Here is a 25,870-nt window from a genome sequence, read left to right as displayed (position 1 = left end):
ACAGCGCTATTCTAACTATCAGTCTGTGACAAAGAGGCTTATGCCAGAATGTGTATCAACATATTACTCCCCACTCACTGAAAAAGGGGGAAAAAGTCAGATGCTGATCTAAACCGAATGCCTGTATTATAAAACAGACCTCACTTATGGTATAAACTTCTTGTCACAGACTAGTAACAATAAATAGTTTTTGGATCAGCAACCAGTCCAAGGACCATACTTTGACTATTTTAGAATTCTCACTTAACTAGACTACTCTAATGTCTCTTTTATCCTGGGTTGTTTTACTTATTCTCAGCTGACATGGCCACACTCTTCTTTTTTTCACAGCATACATAAAGATTATGACCTTTACCTTACTGTTGCCTTTAAAATCTTCCAGATCAAAATCAAAATGCCGACATAGTGCTCCAACAGTGAAAAGGGATCTAAGAAGTGCTGGTTTGTTAGTTAGAAGTGAAGTGTTATTTGGGTCCTCCTGGTGTTGACTTTTTAATTTTGAAATGGCACCTAATAATTTATAATAAGAAAATTATAATAAGAAATTTATACATCAGGTATTCTTGAATTACTATGCTCAAATAATTACTACTAATGGTTCTAAGTTTTGAATATCTCTAGAATTATGAGGGTAGTATTTAGAGCCTAAAATAATTAACTTAAGAAAAAAAGAGTACTTAAATTTCATACTACATGAAGGACAGAAAATTTACCAACCTTTTACTTATGAGGAAATTACATCCAAAAGTAATGAGGGTCAATTATGAAGTGAATACAGAAGACACTAAAATATATTGCTTCTGAGAGTGACCCAAGGAAGATACTCTCACACCTCTTAAAATTACCTTAGTACTATCCTATATCAGATGTATTAAAAATGAGTTGAATATACTGTAGAACCTAGTAATTTTAAAGTCCAGGCACTGAACTCACCATAGTATCTATTGAAACAGGCCCACACAAATTTAAAATTTTGTGTCACTTTATTTACAACAGCCCCAAGACAGCTCACACAATGTTGCACTACCTAAAAGAAATGGAAAATGTTACCATTAGACGAAAGTCAAAGACAAAGGTAAACATATTTATATTATTTTAAAAGTTCTCTTTTTACATGTAATTTAGACATGTAATAAAATACACTAGAACTTAGTTAATTCTTACATATTATAATATTTCATGTTATCATTTGCAAATTATATACTAATCAATATGGAGGTGGTGAACCAAATGCTTACAGTCATGCCGTATTTGATGATAAGCTTCATTAGATCTTCTTCAATAGTGGCAAGGAAAGTTTCACTTGGATGCTCCATCAGTGGTACAACCAGTTCTAGGATTTTTGCAACATTGCAAATAACCATGAAATCATTTTGTGTCTGTAAGGACAAAATTAATGTTCCATGAATATTCACAAGAGTCTAAATACAACTTCATGTATTTGGGGTGTGGGGGAAAGGTATGCAAAGTTTAAGTGAAAAAAAAAAGTCTATTAGAAAAGAGCTTTTTTAATGTATTGAGGGAAGATCATAAGGCAGTGTCTACAACTTGGTTGGATTCTAGCTCTGCCATTAACTTATTGTGTGATCTTGGGGTCTCTGAATCACAATGGTACAGTTCCTCCTTCCCCCCTCTAAAAATTCAACACAGGTAATTCTAAACTAAAATATTTAAATATTAACAGAGTATTTTACAAAACTGGTATAGTTTTACATTAGTAATGTTCAAACTGAGGCATGTTATGTGAACTCAGTAATTTTCAACCAATAGCAAGTTTGCCCCCATGAAATATGTGGCAATGTTTGGAGACATTTTTACTTGTTATAATAGGGGGTATTACTATCATCTAAAGGTTGGAGGTCAGGGATGCTGCTAAACATCCTATAATGTAAAGAACAGTCTCTAGTAACAAAAAATTATCTGATCCAAATGTCAACAGTGCCAAGGTCGAGAAACCCTGTATTAATAACCCTTTTTGATGATAGGAAAAAATGTAGAATCCCAAAAGTAGGTATAGGCTTTTTTATTTTAAAATTTGGACATATTTTTCTTTGTTTAAAAAACTAAGCTCTTTATAAAAAGAAAAGTCTCTCCCATGCACATCCTCCAGTCACCTAGTTCCCTTCCTCAAAGATAACCAGAGTTACTAGCTTTTTTGTGTGTATGTGGAGAATGGCTTTCAACATACGTTTTCATCTAGTCAAGTCATTATTCCTCCTTCTTAGCAACAGATTATTGACACTCATTTGGAATTTTTTCAGCTTATCATCTCACTGGTTGAAAAAACTTCACATTGTTGGGAAGCAGATGTGGCTCAACTGATAGAGCGTCTGTTTACCATTATGGGGTCCAGGGTTCAATCCCCAGGGCCTCCTGACCTGTGTGGTAAGCTGGCCCATGTGCAGTGCTGCCGTGTGCAAGGAGTGCCATGCTATGCAGGCGTGCCCCTGCTTAGGGGTGCCCCATGTACAAGGTGTGCACCCCGCAAGGAGAGCTGCCCCTATGTAAAAAGTGCAGCCTGCCAAGGAATGGCGCCACATATACGGAGAGCTGATGCAGCAAGATGACGCAGCAAATATATATATATATAATAAGATGGCTTAATATCTAAAATATTTAAAATAGTTAAAGAGTTCTCAAAAACTGGAAAAAGGCAAAATAGCAATCCAAAAGGTAAAATAAGCAAATGATATGAAGAGTCAAAGAAAAATAACTCAAATGATCAATATCCTATAAAATAATGTTGAACCTTTCTGGAAGTCAGGAAAAGGGAATTCAAGCAATAATGAACTCTATACCTGTTAGACTGTTAGAAAAGAGTACAAACAATGACAATGATTGTTGACTGTTGATAGAGAAAAGGGTAGAGTTTAGTAGCACATATTCCTTTCTACAGAGCCTACAATATATCCACTATCAATCTAGCAAGATCTAAGGACAATATGATCTTACTTTTATATTTGTGTGACTAATGTATAAAGAAATGCACAACATGCTTTAAAACGGACTTTGTTTTTAAAAAATACTGACTCAAAATCATGCCGGACTATTTATACAGATTACTGGAGACAAATATGGGCTTAGGGTCTGGCTTTGGCACTTACTAGCTGTATGATACTAGGCAAGTTACTAATAGTCTCTAAACTTTAGTTTCTTTAGCAGTAACTGAGATGATAATAGTATATACTTCACAAAGTTTGAGACGATAATGCATGTAAAATGCTTCCTAGTACTTGCCATTATGCTCAATAAAGGTTACCTATTATCACTAGTCACAGAATACATATTAACAAATTTATTTCTGGATCTAGTACAAGCCCAAAAGATAGAATTAGGGTCTCAGAAGTATTATACATTGTTCTTATGTATTTTGCATCCTCTGCTCCTCTATTTCTTAAAATTTTCTTATGAATTTCTGGGGTTTTCACATAGAACTTATAACACAGATTGCCAAAAAAACTGACCATAGCAACAAAACACATTCAAATTAACTCCTTAGAAGAAAATATAGCATATATTAGTATTAGCTTAAAATGACAGCATAACATCTCTGGTATGATACTAGATTTTTCATAATACAATATATTATTTTGTTGTAAGAATAAATAAGATAAAAATAAATATTCTTAGAAAGTAATGAAATATATTATAAATAACAGAGACAAAAGAAAAGCAAATCCAGAATCCAAAATACAGCAGCAAAGACAGGATCTCTGCTTCATTCACGAGGCCTAACAACTGCTACCATATTTACTAAGCATTACTGAGTGTTTGGCATGTGGAGCTCAGAGACATGGAATCTGAACCTTTTCTTTATATACATCGAAAAACTGATGTTTGTTGGTAACTTACTACAAATATTAGAACACATATTTAAATGACACAGTTGGTCTGTCAGTGAAAGTGACTGTAGTCTATCAATAAAATTGTTGTTGACATATATGTGAATTCTAAATTTAAAATACTTATTACATATTTTATGTAAGAAAGAAAAAGAGCGCTATACTTACACTACATTTAGTGGTAAGGTATGGTTGCATAGTCATAGCATGTTTAACCATGAGCTGGGGTCTTATTTTGCTGAATAAGAACAGAGTGGTTATGCAAGCTACCAATCTTCCAGAATTCACACCTTTATTGTCAGAGTCTGGAAAAACAAATAGAGAAATAAAACATTAAAATATGACGAGGCAGTGAAATCATAAAAACAAAGCAACAGAATATTTAAATTCCTCAATATTATCCCCTGAATAGATTCAGTATGTGTCTCAGTATAACAGATTAGCATTTCTTATGATACTAGAATTTTTTTCTTAACTATAGAAAGGATAAAATGGACAAAAAAATTGAGGTAGGGAAGGCAAGTTTTATACTGAGGAGAGGAGGACTGAAGTAAAAAGTAGGATAGGATAAAAATTGTGAAATTTGGGGAAGGGATTTGGGTATAAATTTGGTGTTGGTTATGTCTAAAAGTGGATGAAAGTAAATATGGGAAAGAAAGTAAAGCAGAGGCAAAACAATTTAGCTGAGGTGATACTACTTAAGGATATATGGAAGAAACAGACACTGCTATGCTAGAATCTCCTAAGGGAGTGAGTAACAAATTAAGAGGTTGGACCACAGCTGTATTACAAAGGTAGACAAAATGCTGTTCAGTTAAGAGGAAAATATTGCTAGTTAGGAGATACACTGGTTCGTAGGAAGTGATTAATTTTTAGAGGGAATTAGCAACTTTTAAATACTAAGTGACACCAGTATCACCTCTAAAATCCAGGATAGGGAAAAGTAGAAGCAGAACAAGGAGATAAAAAGAAAAAGAAGAATATATGAAAAATGAGAAGCATGAAAGAAAAAAATGCATAAAGCATACAAATGATATCAAACAATTTCCTTAGGTGCCATAAATGAGACCTCTATTAGAGGCTACTGACCCCCAATTCTGGAGGGTGACCAAGGCTGACTGCTGTTCCTCATTGGGAGATGGGAAGTAATGCTTTTTTGTGTATTTGAAGCAATAGTATCAAAATATAACATATTCTTTATATAATTACATTTTGATTAATAACTTCAGATTTATGACTGGAAAATATATAATATACAATATATTAAAAATTTTGTGAGTTCCAAAACAAGGTTAAGTGAACTTTTGTATACCAATTATAAGTAATATTAGGAATGTAACAAATTCTTAAAATAATTTTTTTTATAGTAGTTAAGATGAGTTTTAATGCTTTTATTATACTGCTCTAGATAATCCTGGTCAACCTTTATAATATAAGATGAAATATCAAACATATCTATAAAAAAAGATTTCATTTAAAAATGAAGAAATTATTAGTCTAAGAAGAGCCAGAAGCAAAAAAAAGAAAAATGAGCCCAAAGTATTTAAAAATACCTTAAAAATCAACTTAGTGACCAATACATAAAATATCTTACCAGCTAGAGATTCCTCATATTTAAGAATGTGCTCAACTAGGTTATCGACAAGCTGAGTACAAGCTTTCTTCACAGGTTTATACGAGGAATCCTCTTCAGACTTCAACAACTACATATGTGCATATATAAAAAAAAATCCCAGTATATTATTCATTAGGCAATTATAAGCACATTAAATGTGTCCATAAATAATATGCTTTCAACCTGTCATTAACAATATTGAAAGTGCAAATTAATAAATAAAACAAAAATATAACACGTTTTAAAATATTTTATGCACTAGGAATTTATAATTACTTTCAAACAATTTAATATGAGATATTCAAAATTGCTATGTGTACAACTTGAGGTGGGATATGAGAGAAATGAGAAAGAATACCTTCCTTTTCCCCCTTACACTAATAACAAAGAGAACCACTTAAATACTAGTTGAATTATTAAGAATTAGAATATTATCTCTCATTATTTCAAGTCCTGTAATGTCTAATAAAACAGTATTATGGGCTAATTATGTCTTTTATATAATTGTAACATCTGAACTGCACAATAGGTTCTGTAATTATAAAACATAAGGCTAAAATTCTCTGTGATACATTAACTATGTTACTCTTTGTCAAATCATTAATAAACGATGTTGGAAAAATGTTATGAATGACGAAAAGACATCAGTTTACCTACAGACAAATATGCAACCAAATCAGTCTTTTATAATCACAGATAATAGAAAAGTTAAGTAAGGTAAATCTATTTTGCTAATAAAAATTAGCTAATAAAATTCTGGAGCTATTCAGGGAATCAAAATGTATATTCAACTTCTACAGCGTTCTAGTTGGTCTAATATAATTTCTTCAATGATAGAAATGTTCTATGTCTGTGCTGTCTAATATGGTAGCCACTAGCCACATGTGGTTATTAAGCACTTGAAATGCAGCTAGTGTGACTGAGGAATTAAAAAGAAATAAATTATAAAATACAACTAATTTAAATGTTAAAAAACCACATGTGACTAGTATTGGACAACAAAAATTTAAACTTTCACTACAAGATGCATAGCTGATTAAAACTCTTAAAAGCTGTCAGAATAATGTAACATGAACAATGCCCTTCCCCTAAATATAAAGGAATATTTTAAAACAGACAGCTTCAGATAATCCAGTTTCACCTCTGAACCACAAATTCTCCTTGTTCAACTCCATACTCACTTTCTTAAGCAGCTATTAAAAGCACATGCTTGGGATGCGGATTTGGCCCAACAGATAGCGTGTCTGCCTACCACATGGGAGGTCCAAGGTTCAAACCCAGGGCCTCCTGACTCGTGTGATGAGCTGGCCCACGTGTAGTGCTGATGCAAGCAAGAAGTGCCCTGCCACGCAGGGGTGTTCCCCGCATAGGGGAGCCCCACGTGCAAGGAGTGCGCCCCTCAAGGAGAGCTGCCCAGCGCGAAAAAGTGCAGCCTGCCCAAGAATGGCACTGCACACATGGAGAGCTGACGCAGCAAGATAACACAACAAAAAATCGAGACACAGATTCCGGGTGTTGCTGACAAGAATACAAGCGGACATAGACAGCAAATGGACACAGAGAACAGACAACTGGGGGCGGGGAAGGGAAGAGAAATAAATAAAAAATAAATCTAAAAAAGAAAAGAAAAGAAAAAAAAAAGCACATGCTAGGAAGTGGATGTGGCTCAAGCAGTTGAGCACCTGTTTCCCACATGGGAGGCCCTGGGTTCGTCCCCGGTGCCTCCTTAAATAAAAAATCAAAGAAACAACAAGCAAATAAACAAACAAAAAAACAACTCAGGGGAGCAGATGTGGCTCAGTTTTTGAGCATCGGCTTCCCACATACAAAGTTCCAGGTTCAATCCCTGGCCTGATACCTCAAAACAAACAAACCAACCCTCCACCCCAAGACTTTAGAAAACTATTAATCATAAATTTTGGTTAATGACATACTATCATTAGTGGTCATGTATGGCCCTTAAAATTCATTTATTTGTAAATAAGATGAATATGAATCCAACTCAAGAAAAAGAACATGTCCAATGTGTATTTCTCAATGTGATTCCTTATCTCATCTTCCTGTTTCACTCTCAGAATAACTACTATCAGAAATTTTATTATCACCTTGCTTTAAAAAGTGCTTAAATATCTATACTGTTTTGATTTTTAAATTTTCTAAAAATGTATCTATCATACTTGATATAGGCTTATGGAACTTGGTTTTTTTTACTCAGCATCATGCCATTAACTGTAATCCAGGTTGATGAATGTGCTGTATTTTATTCATTTTCACTGTTATACAACAGTCCTCTATGTGTCTATACCACAATACACTTATTTCTTCTTCTGAAATAGTGTTACAATGAGCATTTTTGTATGTCTCCTGGGGCATATAGGTAAGATTCTCTTGGATACACACCTCAGAGTAGAACTGCTGGATCACAGGATATATGAATGTTGAACTACATGAGATGATGCTATATTGCTTTTCCCAATGTTAAGAGAACTAGTTGATTCATCTCTTCCGTATCATTTGGTATTGCCTAACTTCTCCATTTTTGCCTGTCAAATGGGAGTATTTTATTTTCCATAATACTTATGGGGTTGAACACCTTTTTGGTCATGTGCTATTATTTCCTCTATGAAATTCCTATTCATGAATTTTCCACCTGTTTCTTACTGGATCTCTTGCCTTTATACTGGTTTATAGGAGAGGAGTTCTTTATATATTCTCAATATTAATCCTAATATGTACGTCAAATATCTTTACTCAATTTGTGACTTGTGATTTTACTTTCTTTAAAATGTCTCTTAATATATGTTCTTCATTTCAATGCCATGAAATTTATCAATCTTTTAAAATTAATGCTTTTTGTGATTTAAGAAATCCCTCTCCACACAAAGGCAAAAACATAGTTACCATAGTGCCTTCTAAAATTTCTAAAGTTTTACTTTAATCTATATGGAATTGGGTAGGCCTGTTTCTGGGCTATCAGGTCCCCTTGGTCTATTTGGTACTGAACTGTCTTAATTATTGTAGCTTTTAAAATAAGTCCTAATATTTTAGAAAGTCAGTGCTTCTGCTTTTTCAGAAGTGACTTACTTTTGCTCTGTCTTTCCATATACATTTTACAATAAGCCTGATATACTCTATTAATATTTTTTGTTCCTGATTTTGAAGAGATTTTTTTTATTTTTTCATTCTATCAGATTAAGGAATTTGCATTTCATTGCTAGTTTACTATAAATTATCTTTCAAGGATATTAAATTTTGTCAAAAACTTTTTCTGGGTCCTTTGAAATGATTACTTATTTTTTCTTCTTTAATGTTAAATCACACACACACATACACACACAGGTTAATCCATTCTTACATTCATGATACAAACAATAGTCAAGGTCCAATTCTTTTAAAAAAATACTACAACTTTCTTATTTAAAAGTAATTTCTAAGGGTACCAACATCCCCTATGATATAGCTACTTTTAAAAACCCCAATATTTGAATATATTATTACAAAAATTTTCAAACATATAGAAAATTTGAAAGAATTTTTACTGTCAACTTCTACCCACCATTTAGAGTCTACCACCACTAATATTTTGTGGTACTGGGAGATATCTATTTATATGGCTTTATTCATCTTATTTTTGAGGCAGTTCAAAGTATATTTTGGACATCAGTATACTTTTTCGCCTTCGGAGAAAAATTTACATGCAATGAAATGCATAAATCTTCAGTATACATAAGCTCAGCTTTGTCAAAGGCAATCATCATTGTAATTCAACCCCCAACCCAAGATAGAAGATGGTGGTCTCAAACTTTAGCTTGCATCAGAATTATCTAAGGAGCTTTTAAAAAATACAATGATGGGTCTCACATACCTCAGTTTCTGACTCAACAGATCTGGAGTGGGGCTTGCCTGAAAATCTGGATTTATAGCAAGTTACTGGGTGATGGTGGAAACTTTTATAACCACTGATACAGAACATTAACATCACCCCCAGAAAGTTCCTTCATTTTCCTTCTTAGTCAATCTCTTAACCCCTGCAACCACTTTTTTGCCTCTCCTAGAATTTCATATAAATGGACACATAATATGTACTCTTTGTAGAGCTTCTTTTACTCTGCATGATGTTTCTGTTCTTCATCTATGTTGCTATATGTATCCACAGTATGTTCCTTTTTTGATGCTGGGTGCTATTAAAGTGTATGTATATATCACTGTTTGTCTGCCCATTTGCAAGTTGATGGAGATATAATACTTCACTGTAAACTTGAAGAAGGAGGAGATCGTGGATTACAAAGGCTGGAGCAGATGAGATAAGGGTTACACTTGAGTTTTTCCACTCCTGTATCTTCCTCATAAATTAAAAAAGAACCATAGTTTTGGCCCATAAGTAATTAAAATGAACGGCATTATAAAATCAATTCAATCTTGTGTCATCTATACAGAGTTCTGACAATATTTTTCGAAAGCCATTATGCTGAGTTTTTATAAAGAGTACTAAATCTATGGCAGTAGTTTAAACTAACTGGATCACTTTTTAGAAATAAAAACATTTGAGAACCTTTCACAATACTTCACCAAACTATCAAGAAAAGGCAAAAAATAACCCCAAACTATGAATTCATTAAAGGTTACACAGGAAATATTTTCTCCATATATTTAAAAAAGTATATATGACATATTAATTATTTAGTCAATGGACAATTTTGTTAAGTGTAGAAATTTGAAGCCACTTTATGAAGAACTTTAATGTTCTCTAAGAAACCATATTCTACGGATTGGCAATTACTGATCTATAAAAAATAAACCCAAATTATAAATTATAAATATCTGATGTCAGACTGTATGGAATGTGTGTATATATGCTCATGTGGAGACAGTAAGTGAACTAATTATTCATAATTCAAGAATTGCCAATAACTCCAGTAGTCCATTCTCTTTATCTTTCATAGCTTCTCTGGAAATTTATACAGGCATGTTGTTATAACTAAGATGCATGGTTATCTTCGTCACATGTGTTTATAAACATTTTTGAGCCTTATTCTTTTTCTTTGAAGTACAGACTCAGCTATTCTAAGGACTGTGTCACAAAGTCACATTGTCATTGGGAAATGAAACTGTTAGCAGAAAATAAAGAAGGAAAGCATAATATAGGGAGCAATGATTGAACAGACAGCTAAATAAATAAAATAGTACATACAACAACATGGATGGATTTCAAAAACATTCTGCTAAGTAAAAGAAGGCAAACAGCAAAAAAAGACTACATACTGTATGATTCTATTTATGTGAAATCCTAGAAATGGCACAACTATAGTGACAAAAAGCAGATCGGTGGTTTCCTAAGGTGATATCCCAAATTTTGATTGTGCTGGAGACTACATGACTGTTCTCAATTGCTAAAATTCACCAAACTGTACATCTAAAATAAGTGAATATTTTTTGCATATAAATTATACCTCAATTTTGCTTCAGTATCATCACTAATTTTTTATTGCTAAAAATGAAAGAGTAAACAGAAACAAAAAAATCAAACTGGATAGTAAATTGTTGGCATACCCAGAGAAAAATTATTTCAAGATACATCTTCCAATAGTACATCCCTAATGATATATGTCCTAAAGATAAAGACAAACAGAAAAGTGTTTCCAGTAATCTTATTGTAAGAGATAATAATGGTATTATTTTGAAACTATTACATATATAGTTATATAAAGCAAATAATTGTGATAATTTCTTTAGGAAGCAAGATTTTCAGCCTAATGGAAAAAATAAAATCAAAGAAGCAAAATCCCCAAATTCTAAATTTGAATGGAAAACATTAACACAAATTCCTGATTTATTTTTCTTCCTAGAAAAGGACATTTTCTAGTTCTATCATCTGAAAAGGCCCCAAAGCTATAAACAACAATTAGAAATGAACATCCAGGGGAAGTCATGAACATGCTTGAGGGACATCTTCCAGCCCTGGCCTATTCTCCTTCCCTTCTCCTTTTCACCTCTTGCTTTCTTGCATGTGGGTGTTTGGTATGTTTCCACTTCTCAAGAAACCACAAGAAGCCATGGTTTTCTCAACCATGGAAAAACAAGCTACACAGAAAAGGAACAGCCTGAAACTATACCTTGAAGTCAAAACCAGGAATAAGCAGACTCAGCTGCTTGCCAGGGTGGAAACTCTGCACAAAGGTTACCTAATACATGTGCTTTTTGCTTAGTGGAAGGGAATCCTCTGCTTGAAGTAAATAAAAGCCCAACACTTAGGAAGCACAAGTGTCCCTTATCTCTGTGATGTGAGCTGTGGGGAAAAGCCATCCATTGACACTGTACTGATCCAAGCAGTTGGCCTCCCCAGGGGACCAGCAATGATGGACCTTTCCCCCTGCTCTTCTGGACTCTTTGTGCTGTGAAAATAATTAAGTGGTCATTTGCTGAAAAATTCTATTGTGCCTGAGTCTGTGTTCCCACCATGTACCATGTAACAATCTGCTCCACAAGTGTTCAAGAAGAGTCTTATGGGCCAGAAAGTAATCAGGTTATGAAAGAAAAGGATATAGGGATCAAACTGAAGGGATATCAATGGGGAAAAAATGGGGAAATTTAAATTTCAAAAAGACTTATAATTCTAATAAATTAAAGCGTATCAAATACATAAAAACCTATTAGTTCACACTGAAAGTAAAAAATGAACAAACCCATCGGTTATATTTGGAGGAGGATAGGGAAACTCATTATTTTGAAAATTGATAAGTAATGGAAAATAAGCATTCTTCCTGTCTTTCCTTTATAAACTGTGTTTCACAGTAACCAAATAGTTTATCAGGAAAATATTATTCCTTAGAGAAAAACCCCAGCAAATTAATACAGAACGAAGAAGAAAATTAGGAAAAAAAAAATAACCATTTTGCAATTTCTAATTAAAACAATGGATCTAGGGATGAACATCTAAAACCAATCCTGAAAGACTATATCAGTCTGACAACACCTGAACCTACCAATCGATTGTTAAAAGTGGGAAAACCAGATGTGTGCCTATTATGATGCAATAATATTCAGCACTGCCAATAAAAAGCATTGCATCCCTACTTTCAAAGCTGAATTTCAATCTTATCAAGCTTCTAGATCTAACTAAGAGTTTACAGGAAAAATGATGGAGAGAAATAATTAAAATGACACCAGAAGGAAGAAATCTATGAAATCCAGAATGTGCGACATTCTATAGGAAAACATCTAAGAAACAAGAATAAAATGGGCTGAGGTAAAGACTATTATAGATTAAGAAACTTAAGAGCCCCTATGTCAACTAAAGCAACTGTAAACCAAGTGTAAAAATACATTTTAGAGACAGAAGAAGAGATGTGAACATGGACTAGGTATCAGAGATTACAGAATAATTTATTTTTTGATCTCATTTGATATGATAGAATTTTTTTTCATTTAAACTTCTTTTATTGAAGTATATCATTCATACATGAACACATATAAACAATAATGTATAGTAAAAGTTGTGACCTTACAAAACAAACATGCACATCATCATACAGGGCTCTCATACATCACCCCACCACCAACACCTTGTATTGATGTGAAACATTGTTACAAACTATGAAAGAGCATTGTCAAAATATCACTAGTAACTACAGCACATACCTTACATTTGGTATATATTTTCCCCCAACCCCCTCAATTATTTACACCCTATGTTAGTATTATAAATGTGTTACAATTCATGAGAGAATGTCTCATATTTATTCTGTTAACCACAGCCCATTCTGCACTACAGGATTCTCTGTGTTACAGAGTCCTATGCTTCCAAAGTGCACACTCGTTGGCTCATATTTTCACCACAGAGTTGTGCTGTCTTCACCCTAGTCAACCCTAGAATGTCCTTATCACTCCAGAAGGAGTAATTCCACACCTCCTTATAACTTGCTGATATGCATTTTAAAAAATCACTAGCTGTCAGAGATAGATACTGAAGTATTTACAGGTGACATGATGTAAAGTTTGGGATTTGCTTCAGGAGAAAAAAGATGGAGGAGGGATAGATGAAACAAACCTGGGAAAATGGTGATAATTTTTGAAACTGGATACATCTAAGTTTGCAAACTACTGAAATAAAAAAATCTAAAAAAAAAAAAAAATCACAGGGAGACAAATATCTGTTTATGAAACGTTAAAAAAAAGTACTAATTGTGGTTTAATTTTGCCTTACTACAGAAAATTGTGTATTTTATAACATGTCAAATAATGTAATTATATATTTATGTGATCTATACATCTGTATAACTATATTTCATGTCTAGGTTTAAGAGTTAAGAAAAAATACTTACTTAGAAGGAAGGGAAGACAGAATTCCAACTTACTGAGAAAACTTACTTTTATAACAAGCTATTGAATAATCTATTAAATAGGTATTTTAACAAAAACATTCAGCCTAACAGACAGAAATAAAATTTCCCTACCAAAGGCAAATACCTAAAAAATACCTGAAAAGATTCTTTTAAATCATAAATTCTACAAAGAACTATTAAATTTCACATGATCAGGAGTGAAAACAGCACTTACGTTTTGAAGGAGTTGCTCAAACCAGTCATACCCAGTATCTCTGCATGCTGCAACCTAAGGAGGAAAATGTGGTGAAACTCTCAAAGTCAGAAATTTATTTGAAAATTGGAATAAAATACACTTTGGTTGTGCTACAGCATGGAGAATATAAATGTCTCAATTTTATCAATTAAGTTTTTACTTTCAAAGTAGGCAATTTATTTTCTTTCAGTAGCTCAATACAATTATCAATGTTAAATAATTTTATTCTACAAATTTATATCTAAAAAATTGGGAAAGTTCAGAAAATTAGTTTAATGTATTAAATTTTAATATGATACTAAACTTTGAACAAAAACTTCAATCACAAACTTGCAGAAAAATCTATAAAGTCTAAAATAATAATTACGGAAATATTTGCTTCTTATTTTCCTTCTAGATATCAGATTCAAGACATCAGTAGAAGCTCATGTAAAATTATTAATATAGAATTTGTTAAAAACATGACAAGTATTTTAGTAAAAAAGTGGATAGCTTATGAGTAGAACTACATATAATGAAATTAATCTAAATTCATGTGTTCTGAAGAATGTCCATATCACTATCTCTTTGCAGGCTGCTACCCTTGAGCTACTGTATTTATTCATTCACTCTTTTCTCCCTGTTTTTAATTATTGGAGGAATAGGAGAATTTCATTATCATTGCTTGCTTCCATGAATGCCAAATACTGGGATGACGTGGAAACACCAACTTCATCTTAACTGCATCCCTTGAGTAGCTCCAGGAATACCAAGTAAGGGAAACAGTACTGAAAGAGATTAACCAATTATCTCATCATGTCTCTCCCACTGTTAGACAGGCTAGGGCTATCTACAGTCACCACACCCCTGTTCCAGTCCTTCTTACCACATCAGTGATGTTTAAAATTTTCCTGGTCATTGCTTCTTTGTCATTGTGTGGAGTTGGAGTAAACCAGAGTTTTTGGAATGTCTCATTTACTAATTTCTAGAAGAGAGAAGAATATCAAACTAGCTAAGTACAACAAACATGGCTAAATTCTCAATACCAAATTATCATTGAAGTCCAACAACACAAAGAAATAAATGACTTATCAAAACAAAAGCTCCTGGAATTTTTTGCTATGAATTTCCTTATTTTTTAATTAAGCACCAAGTAATTTCTCAAAAGTAAAATCAGTTTCAATTTGGCATATTTTAAATGACTAGCTTGGCCTAGAACTATACTTAGGTTTTTAATCAAACTAGCAAGTATTTTTGCTACTTTTAGGGGAGAATTTGTTAATATGTTTGCCCAAATTGATTAAAAATAAATGTAGGGACAATTGTGTGTATATATATATATATTTTTTTTGCCTTCAAGATTTTTTTATTAGAGAGGTTGTAGATTTCCAGAAAGATGCATAAAGTGTTCCCATTTCTGGCCCTCATTTTATTTTATTTTTTTCAAATTCTACTCAATTTATTCATTAAAAAAAAAAAATTACATTAAAAAAAAATGAGGTCCCCATTCACCCCCACCGCCCCCACCCCACCACTCCCCCCACAGTAACACTCTCCCCCATCATCATGACACATCCATTGCATCTGGTGAGTACATCTCTGGGCATCGCTGCACCCCACAATTGTATATGTTGGTAAATTCACTAATGAAATCAGGACTAAGCTTTCAACAAAATATTAATTTAGATAACTGAGCATCTTCCACTTAAAACCAAAATAATTTTAACCTGATAATAAAATTTTTGCATATAATGCAATCTCTACAATATTAAATGAGTATATTATTTGCTGAACCACAAAACCAAGAAATTATAAAAAACATCAAAGCATGTCCTTTCTGAATTTAAAAACCAAAATTGTTATTGCTTATTCACCTTTTAAGGTTTAATATAAACTTAAACAAAATTTAGAAGCAATAAACATTTAAATCATTTAATAAATCAATATAAAATGAATTTTGAAGTAGTGAACATTTCAATTTACCTTAATGCCTTCTTCATCATTGACGCGGCGAATCATTTTTACACACATTTCTGTAATTTTTGGAAATGTTGGTTGTTCAATACAGATATCTCTTAAAATCTTTATTACCCTTTTCCTGACACTGATACCAGTATCCTGAAAATAGAGAGGTATTTTTAATTATCATAAAACTCAAGATAACTTAGGTTTGTGAAAGTTGATAAAATGAAATTAGAAAGTAAGTGCCCACAAGCAGTATAGTCACTATTGCTAACAAGAGTAACATGGCCTGTGTAATTCCTCTTTACATACTTTAAAAATTCATTTTATTATAAAATAGGTTATTTTAGTATATTGTCTTTCCTTTTTTAAAAAAAATTATTGTGGTAACACTTACATAAAATTTCCCATTTCAACCATTTTTAAGTGTACAATTCAGTGGCATTAATTACATTAATTTAAATGTTACATTACCAGCACTCATTACCAAAACATTTTTCATCACCCAAAAGAGAAACTGTATCACCAAGCAGTAACTCCACATTCTCCCTACCCTCAGGCCCTGTACCCTCTAATCTACTTTCTCTATGAATTCAGCATGATATTTTCAAGATTCATTGATAAAGCATGAAAATTGCATTCCTTTTAACACTGTATAATAGTTCACTGTATGTATAATCCACATTAAAGACCTGGATTGCTCCCACCTTTTGGCTATTGTGAAAAAGGCTGCTGTGAATACTGGTGTCCAAGTACCTGTTTGTGTCTGTCTGTCTGTCTGTATTTTTATTTCTCTCCCCTTCCCACCCCCACCCCAGTTGTCTGTTCTGTGTGTCCCTTTGCTGTGTGTTCTTCTTTGTGTCCGCTTCTGTTGTTGTCAGCGGCATGAGAATCTGTATCTCTTTTCTTTGTGTCATCTTGCTGCATCAGCTCTCTGTGTGTGCGGCGCCATTCCTGGGCAGGCGGAAATTTCTTTCACGCTGGGCGACTCTCCTTATACTGGGGACACTCCTTGCACGTGGGGCTCCCCTATGTGGGGGGACACCCCTGGTTGGCACGGCACTCCTTATGCACATCAGCACTGTGCGTGGGCCAGCTCCACACAGGTCAAGGAGGCCTGGGGCTTGAACTGTGGTCCTCCCATGTGGTAGACAGATGCCCTATCCACTGGGCCTACTCTGCCTCCCTATGTCTGTTTTCAATTCCTTTTTTTCCCAAAGATTTTAAAAATTTATTTCTTTCCCCTTCTCTGCCCCTCCCCCAGTTGTCTGCGCTCTGTGCCCATTTGCTGTGTGTTCTTCTGAGTCCACCTGCATTCTCGTCAGTGGCACCCAGAACCTGTGTCTCGTTTTGTTGCGTCATCTTGCTGTGTCAGCTCTCAGTGTGTGTGGCGTCATTCCTGGGCAGGCTGCACTTTTTTCGTGCTAGGCGGCTCTCCTTATGGGGTGCACTCCTTGAGCGTGGGGCTCCCCTATGCAGGGGACACCCCTGAGTGGCATGGCACTCCATGTGTGCATCAGCACTGCGTGTGGGCCAGCAGGCCCTGGGTTGGAACCTTGGACCTCCCATGTGGTAGGTGGATGCCCTATCCTTTGGGCCAAATCCGCTTCCCTGTTTTCAATTCTTTTAGGTATGTACTCTGAGGTGGAACTGCAGAGTCAAATGATAATTCCATGTAAACTTAATGAGGAACTACCAAATTGCCGCACCATTTTATATTCCCAAGCAACAGTGTATGAAGGTTCCCATTTTTCCACATACTCACCAACCATTTCCATTAAAAAAAACAAAAGTCATTCTAACAGATGTGAAGTGGTGTCTCAATGTGGTTTTGATTTGCATTTTCTAATGAGTAAAGATTTTGAACATCTTTTCATGTGCTTATTTATCATTTTTAAATTTTCCTTGGAGAAAGATCTACTCAAGTCCTTGGCCCATAAACTGTGTTGTCTTTTGTCATGGATATTAGATTCTAATTAGATATTTGGTTTCCAAATATTTTCTCCCATTTTATAGATTTTTCTTTTAACTTTCTTGATACTGTCCTTTGATGTACTGAAGTTTTAAATTCTGAAGTCTAATTTATCTATATTTTCTTTTGTTGCTGTTTCTAAGAATCCACTGCCAAATCCACTGTCATGAAGATTTACTCCTTTATTTTCTTCTAAGAGTTTCAGGATTTTAGCTCTTATATCTAGTTTGTTGCGCCACAATGAGTTAATTTTTGCATAGGATGTGAGGCACAGGTCCAACTTTATTCTTTTGCATGTGGAAAACAGTTTTCCTGGCACCATTTGAAGAGACTATTCTTGCCCTGACTTTTAAAATATGATATCCTAGAAATGGAAGAAAGTTCTATATTTTAGCATTACATACAGTACTAGGGTATAAGTTTTCCAGAATTAAATGTGATTTTTTAAAATAAATATAACTGAGCCTGGTATTTAAACAGCATTGATGGTTAAACAGTATATGAATTAACACCTATAAAGTAGTCTTTACAAGAGCATTTAATCTGAACCTCATCAAATGGTAACACTATCTTATGGTTTAGAGAAAGTACAAGTAACAAAGGAACAAATTAAAACCACAGGAAAATAATAAGAATTTTGGTCTTTGTTTTTTAAGATTATTTATTTATTCCCACACCACTCCCTTATGTTTTTGTGCTTGCTGTCTGCTCTCTGTGTCCATTTGCCATGCTCTCTCTGTGTCTGCTTGTCTTCTCTTCATGTATTCTCTTTTAGAAGGCACTGGGAACTGATCCTGGGATCCTTGATGTAGGAGAGAAGTACTCAATCACTTGAGCTACCTCAGCTCCCTGGTTCGTTGCATCTCTCATTGTTCCTCTCAGTATCTCCTTTTTTGTGCCATCTTGTTGTGCCAGCTCTCTGGCTCAGCTCTCTGTGTAAGCCAGCTCTTTGCACAGGCCTGCTTGCTTTCACCAGGAAGCCCTAGGAATCGAACCCGGGACATTCTATATGGTAGATGCGAACCCAATCACTTGAGCCACATCTGCTTCCCTACTTGATCTTTTAAAAAGGCCAATGCATGGGGGAGAGATTAAAAAAAAAGACAATAATTTAAAATTTAAGACATAACCACCAAATGTAATGTGTGAGTCTTGATCAGATCCTGATTAAAAATAAAAAAATTGGGGGGAAGGTATGTAGCTCAAGTACGAAGTCCTGGGTTCGATCCCCATTACCTCCTAAAAACCAAACAACAAACAAAGGAAGAAACCAACCTTATTTGGGAAGCGGATGTAGCTTGGTGATTGAGCACCTGCTCTCCACATATCTCAAAAAAAAAATTGGAAAACCATTTTTGGGATAATGGGCAAATCTGAATATGAACTGGTCATTAGAAGGTATTTGGGAGTGTTAATTCGACTGAGTGAGATAGATGATGACTTAGAGGTTACATAGGACAATATCATTATATTTTGGCGATGCAAGCTCAAGTATCCAGGGAGAAGTAGCAAAGTGGTTGTAATTTAACGTAAAATAATTTAGCAAATAATATAGATGAATTACAGTGGTTAGTATATGGGTGTTCATTTTACTATTTTTATTTAATGACACACATTTTCAAAATTAAAGAGTTCTAAAAATAAAAACCACTAGATACAGTGTGCAAAATATTAATCTCCATATGTAGTCTAATAATCCTGAAAAGGTTTTTAGGATATTTTCCTAGGATAGACACTGTCAGAGTTCATTTCATATTTAGGAATTCCCTTGATTTTGTCTTCACTCTCAGAAAGACTCAAGTACTATAAGGCTAAAAATCCTTCTACTCTTTCCTTCAATTCTTTGCTTCAACCAAGGTTTTACGCCTAGTTAAAGCTGAATATTAGTCTACAACTATGGTCATGCAATATTCTGGTGCTAGACTACAAGTGATAAACTGTCATTATGGGAATACTTAAATTTGTCCAATAATGCATCCACAATGAGTACTAGCAATAAGCCTGCAGTGGGTAGTGTGGAGATACCATGGATATTTCCTAATAACAATGCTTCTTTTTATTTTCCAGGAATATGCTTTAGTGCAAGAGAATTCCATAATACACAAAAGAAGAATATCTTAGAACAGTATTTCTAAATTTTGCTCTGAAGACTTAGATGACTTTCTGGTATAACTTGGCAGGTATCTGAACTTGCCATAATATAGCCAATCAACTCTATTTTTAAGGAACATACAGATACACATAAAGGATACAAATATATTGCCAGATAACAGAGTTCTGCGATTAGCTTTCATAGAAAATAACATGAAACACAACAACACACATGTTACTGGAGTTACAGAAGAAGAGAAGGGAAAAGAGGCAGAAAGAGTATCTGAGGAAATAACAGCTAAAAATCCCCCAACTTCCATGAAAGAAATGAACTTGCATGTTCAAGAATCGCAGAGAATTCCAAACAGAATAAATCCAAATAGATATACTCCAAGATAAAAAGTACTAAGAATGTCAAACATCAAAGATTAGGAGAAAATTGTGAGATCAGAAAGGGAGAAGCAAAGCACCATATATAGGGGATGCCCAGTAAGACTTAGTGCAGATTTCTCATGAAAACCATGGAGGCAAGAGACAGTGGTATGATACAATAAGGATACTGAAAGAGAAAAACTGCCACCCAAGAATTATTTAACCAGCAAAACTATCCTTCAAATATGAAGGTGAGTATAAAATATTAAAAAACTAACAGAATCTAAGAGTTTGTAAAAAGGAATCTTACTTTGCAGGAAATATTAAAGTAAGTCTTACAACCTGAAAGAAAAAGACAGGAGAGGCTTGGAGGAGAGTAAAGAAAAAAGAACAGCAGAGAGGATAACCAAACGAGTAAAATGACAGACAAATATAAGATATGACGCATGAAACCAAAGAACAAGATGGTGGAAGTAAATAATGCATTTACAGTAATATCACTGAATATGAATGGATTAAACTCCCAATCACTATAGCCTGTCAGATACAGGCTGACAGAAAGGATAAAAAAATATAAGCCATTCATATGCTGCCAACAAGACACTCACCTTAGATCCAAGGATACACACCGGCCGAAAGAGAAAATTAGAAAAAGACACTCCAAGCAAGCAATAAGTAAAAGAGGAGGATTGGGTATACTAATATTGGACAAAACAAAAAAGTGATCAAAGATACAAAGGAACATTACATATTATTAATAATAAACGGGACAATCCACCGGGAAGAAATAACAATAATAGCACCCAACCAGGTTGCCCCAAAATACATGAGGCAAACTCTGGCACAACTGAAGGGAGAAACAGACATCTCTACAATAATAGTTGGAGAACTTCAAAACACCACTCCAGTCACATCATTAGACAGAACTAGACAAAAGATCAATAAGGAAACATTCTTCTCAAATGCTCATGGATCTTTCTTCATGACAGACCACATGTTAGGTCACAAGGCAGGTCTCAATATAAAAAAAAAGACAAATTATACAAAGCACCTTCTCAGATCATAAAGCAATGAAGTTGGAAATCAATAACAGATGGGAAAGAGGTAAATTCGCAAATGTCTGGAGCCTGACCACAACACTCCTAAATAAACAGCAAGTCAAAGAAGAAATTGTAAGTGAAATTAGTAAATGTACAGAGAGGAATGAAAAATGAGAACACAACTTATCAAAATTTATGGGGTACTTAGAAGGCAGTCCTGAAAGGGAAATTTATAGCCCTAAATGCCGATATTAAAAAAGAAGAGCTAAAATCAAAGATCTAACTGAACTGGAGAAACTAGAAAAAGAACAGCAAATCATTCCTCAAGCAAGCAAAAAGAAAGAAATAATGAATATTAGAACAGAAATCAGTGAAATTGAGAAAAAAAGGACAACAGAAAAAAATCGACAAAACAAAAAGCTAGCTTTTAGAGAAGATCAATAAAATTGACAAACTCCTAGCTATACTAACACAGAGAGTAGATGCAAATAAATAAAAGCAGATATGAAAGGGGCTAAGTTACAACTGACCTCACAGAAGTAAAAAGGATTGTAAGAGGATATTATTAGAAAATGCAGGACAACGAACTAGACAACCTAGATGAAATGAACCTATTTACAGAATTTCACAAATAACCTATATTGATGCTACAAGATACACAAGAACTTAACAAACCATTCACATTTAAAAGGACTGACTCAGTTATCAAGAATCTCCCAAAAGGAAAAAGATGTAGCTCAGTGGTTTAGCACCTGCCTCCATGTATGAGGTTCTGGGTTCAATCCCCAGTTATCTCTTAAAAAAAGAAAAAAAGAAAAAAAACCCCAATCTCCCAAAAAAGAAAAGCTCACATATTCACTCATAAAAATGTGAAAAAAAAAAATCTGCATAAATTAAAGTCCAGGATCAGAGGGCTTAACAGGTGATTTCTACCAAGCATTTTGAGAAGAATGAACAGCAACCCTATTTATACTCTTTCAAAAAACTGAAGAGCAGGGGAAATTACCTGACACATTTTATGAAGCAAACATCATCCTAATACCAAAGCCAGATAAAGACACTACAAAAAAATTAAGGACCAATCTCTCTAATGAACACAGATGTAAAAATTCTCAACAAAATACTTGCAAATAGAATCCAACAGTATATCAAAAGACTTATAACATCATGACCAAGCGGGATTTATTCCTGGTATGCAACATAAGAAAATCAATTAATGTAATACACCACATTAACACACTGAAGGAAAAGAACTACATGGTCAACTCGACCGATGCAGAAAAGGTATTTGGCAAAATCCAGCATCCTTTCTTGATAAAAACACTTCAAATAAGTGAAGGGAAATTCCTCAATATGATAAAAGGCATATATGAAAAACTACAACCAACATCATACTCAATGGAACCAACAACATACTCAGTCGGGAAGGCTGAAAGTCTTCCCTCTAAGATCTGAAGTGGACAAGATTGCTCATTGCCCTCACTGTTATTCAATATTGTGCTAGAAGTTCTAGTTAGAGCAATTAGACAAGGGAAAAAAGTAAAAGACATCCAAATAGGAAAAGAGGACATAAAACTCTATACTACTCTTGGTGGATAACACGATCCTATATTTAGAAAATTCTGAAATGCCTCCAACAGAGGTTCTTAATCTTTTTTGTCCACAGACCCTTTTGCCAGTTAGGTGAAAACCACAGACCCATTATTAAGTCTACATTATACTCAACTATTAAATAAATATATCACACCCACACCAACACATCTCTACAGGAATAATGTTTTTTTTTTTTTTGAATTTCAAGTCAAGCTCACGAACTCATTGTTAAGAACCCCTGGTCTATGACAAAGCTGCTTGAGCAAGTTCAGCACAGTGGCAGAACATATAATCAACACACAAAAATCAGTAATATTTCTCTACATTAGTACTGAACAATCTGAGGAGGATATTAGGGGAAAACTTCCATTTACAATAGCAACAAAAAGACACATCCATCAGTGGAACTGAGTTTAGAGTTCAGAAATAAACCCTCACTTCCACAGCAAACAAGTTTTCGACGAAACCTACCAGAGCCATTTTAACAGGACAAAATAGTCTCTTCAACAAATGGTGCTGCGAAAACTGGACATTCATAATCAAAAGAATAAAAGAAGAACCCTATCTCACTCCCTATACCAGAAACATCTCAAAATAGATCAAAGACATAAACAGCCAGGATCATAAAAATACTAAAAGAAAATGTAGAGAAACATCTTAAAGGCCTTGTGGTAGGTGGTAGTTTCTTGGACCTTACACCCACAGCATGCACAACTAAAGGAAAAAAAATAGATAAATGGGACCTCCTCGAAATTAAACACTTTGGTACCTCACAGGACTTTGTCAAAAGGGTGAAAAGGCAGCCAACTCAATGGGAGAAAGTATCACATATCCGATAAGGGTTTAATATCCATGATATATGGAGCTGCTACAACAATAAAAAGACAAATAACCTGATTAAAAAATGGGTGAGAGGGAAACGGACTTTGGCCCAGTGGTTAGGGCGTCCGTCTACCATATGGGAGGTCCGCGGTTCAAACCCCGGGCCTCCTTGACCCGTGTGGAGCTGGCCATGCGCAGTGCTGATGCGCGCAAGGAGTGCCGTGCCACACAAGGGTGTCCCCCGCGTGGGGGAGCCCCACGCGCAAGGAGTGCGCCCGTATGGAAAGCCGCCCAGCGTGAAAAGAAAGAGCAGCCTGCCCAGGAATGGCGCCGCCCACACTTCCCATGCCGCTGACGACAACAGAAGCGGACAAAGAAACAAGACGCAGCAAATAGACACCAAGAACAGACAACCAGGGGAGGGGGGGAAATTAAATAAATAAATAAATCTTTAAAAAAAAAAAAAATGGGTGAGAGACATGAATAGAAATTTGTCTAAGGAAGAAATACAAATGTTGCAAAAACACATGAAAATATGTTCAACATCACTGGTGATTAGGGAAATGCAATTCAAAGCTGCAATGAGATATCATTTCACACCTATTAGAATGGCAACTATTAAAAAGACAGAGAACTACAACTGTTAGAATGTGGAGAGATAGGAAAGTTTATTTATTGTTGGAAGGAATTTAGAATGGTACAGCCATTGTGGAGGATTGTTTGGCAGTTCATAAAATTGAATATAGATTTGCTTTGTGATGTGATAATACCACTACTGGGTATATACCCAGAAGAACTGAGAGCAGTGACATGAACAGACATCTGCACACCAATGTTCATAGAGGCGTTATATTCATGATTGCCAAAAGCTGGCAACAACTCAGGTATCCATCAACTGATGTATGGATAAACAAACTGTGGTATATTCACACGATGGAAATATTATGCAACAGCAAGAAGAAATGAAGTCATGAAGCATATGACAACATGGATGAACCTGGAGGACATTATGTTGAGTGAAGGAAAACAGACACAGAAGGACATATACTATATGGCTGCATCACTATGAACAAAAAGTACTAGGTAAGCTCATGGAGTTAATAACTTGAATATGGGTCACCAGAAAATACAGAGAATGGAAAGCTGAGGTTTAACTTATGCAGAATTGGTAAAAAGGTTGTGCGTTCATCTTTGGAAATGAAGAGAAAAAGAGAAAGCCCAATATGTTTGTAACTGGCAGTACTATTAAGTGGGTATGAAAGTGGCTTAAAGGGAAAGTCTATGGTCATGTATATTACTAACAGGAAAGCTAAAAATGTAACATGGGACTGTATAGCATAGTAAACCTGCATGTGAAACATTAATAGGGGTAAAATTGCATATATATGACCGTTTTTCTTTGAAACTGAACAAATGTATGTTTGTACAAGATGTAAACATAAAACCAAGAACAGATCATGCAAAGTGAAAGAAATGAGACACAAGGTATTATATATTGTATGATTCTATTTATGTAAAATGTAAATATAAATCAATTTATAAAGATGAAACTAGATTAGTGGTTATGTACAGCTGGGGAAGAACTGTTAAGGGGTGTAGAATTTTTCTTTTTGGAGTAATGAAATTGTTCTAAAATTTTTTTGTGGTGATGAATGCACAATACTGTGATTATACTAAAAGCCACTGATCATATATACTTCAGATAGACTGTATGGTATGTGGATAAATCTCAATAAAACTGCTTAATTAAAAAACAAATGAAAAAAAACCATATAATTAGACACATATATAAAAATATGTATAATCACTTGTATTTTAGATTTCTGTCCAAAAATACTTAACGGTATGATATCTAACTTTTACCATTTACTCACTTTATACTGGTGTTAATTAAAAGGCAAAAATATGGAAGCAGATTTGGCTGAATGGACAGGGTGTCCACCTACCACATGGGAGGTCCAAAGTTCAAACCCAGGGCCTCCTGACCCGTGTGATGAGCTGGCCC

The 25,870-nt window shown here is 34.5% G+C and overlaps 1 protein-coding gene across 4 annotated transcripts in view; it reads right to left on the bottom strand.

Moving 5' to 3' along the window:
* The window catches only part of NIPBL (NIPBL cohesin loading factor), a 203,709-nt gene that overhangs the window by 18,734 nt on the left and 159,105 nt on the right, over window positions 1-25,870 (bottom strand). For all 4 annotated transcript variants that reach the window (XM_058307903.2, XM_058307893.2, XM_058307907.2 and 1 more), the window contains exons 30-37: window positions 15,997-16,131; window positions 14,900-14,998; window positions 14,014-14,067; window positions 5,437-5,545; window positions 4,011-4,147; window positions 1,239-1,379; window positions 934-1,027; window positions 356-510 (exon numbers count right to left, since the gene is read on the bottom strand). In XM_058307903.2, coding sequence (XP_058163886.1) covers window positions 356-510; window positions 934-1,027; window positions 1,239-1,379; window positions 4,011-4,147; window positions 5,437-5,545; window positions 14,014-14,067; window positions 14,900-14,998; window positions 15,997-16,131 — 924 coding nt within the window. The remainder of the gene's footprint in view (window positions 1-355; window positions 511-933; window positions 1,028-1,238; window positions 1,380-4,010; window positions 4,148-5,436; window positions 5,546-14,013; window positions 14,068-14,899; window positions 14,999-15,996; window positions 16,132-25,870) is intronic.

Source organism: Dasypus novemcinctus, chromosome 2 (assembly GCF_030445035.2).
Source record: "Dasypus novemcinctus isolate mDasNov1 chromosome 2, mDasNov1.1.hap2, whole genome shotgun sequence".
Taxonomy (NCBI): domain Eukaryota; kingdom Metazoa; phylum Chordata; class Mammalia; order Cingulata; family Dasypodidae; genus Dasypus; species Dasypus novemcinctus.
This window is presented reverse-complemented; position numbering and strand designations above follow the sequence as displayed.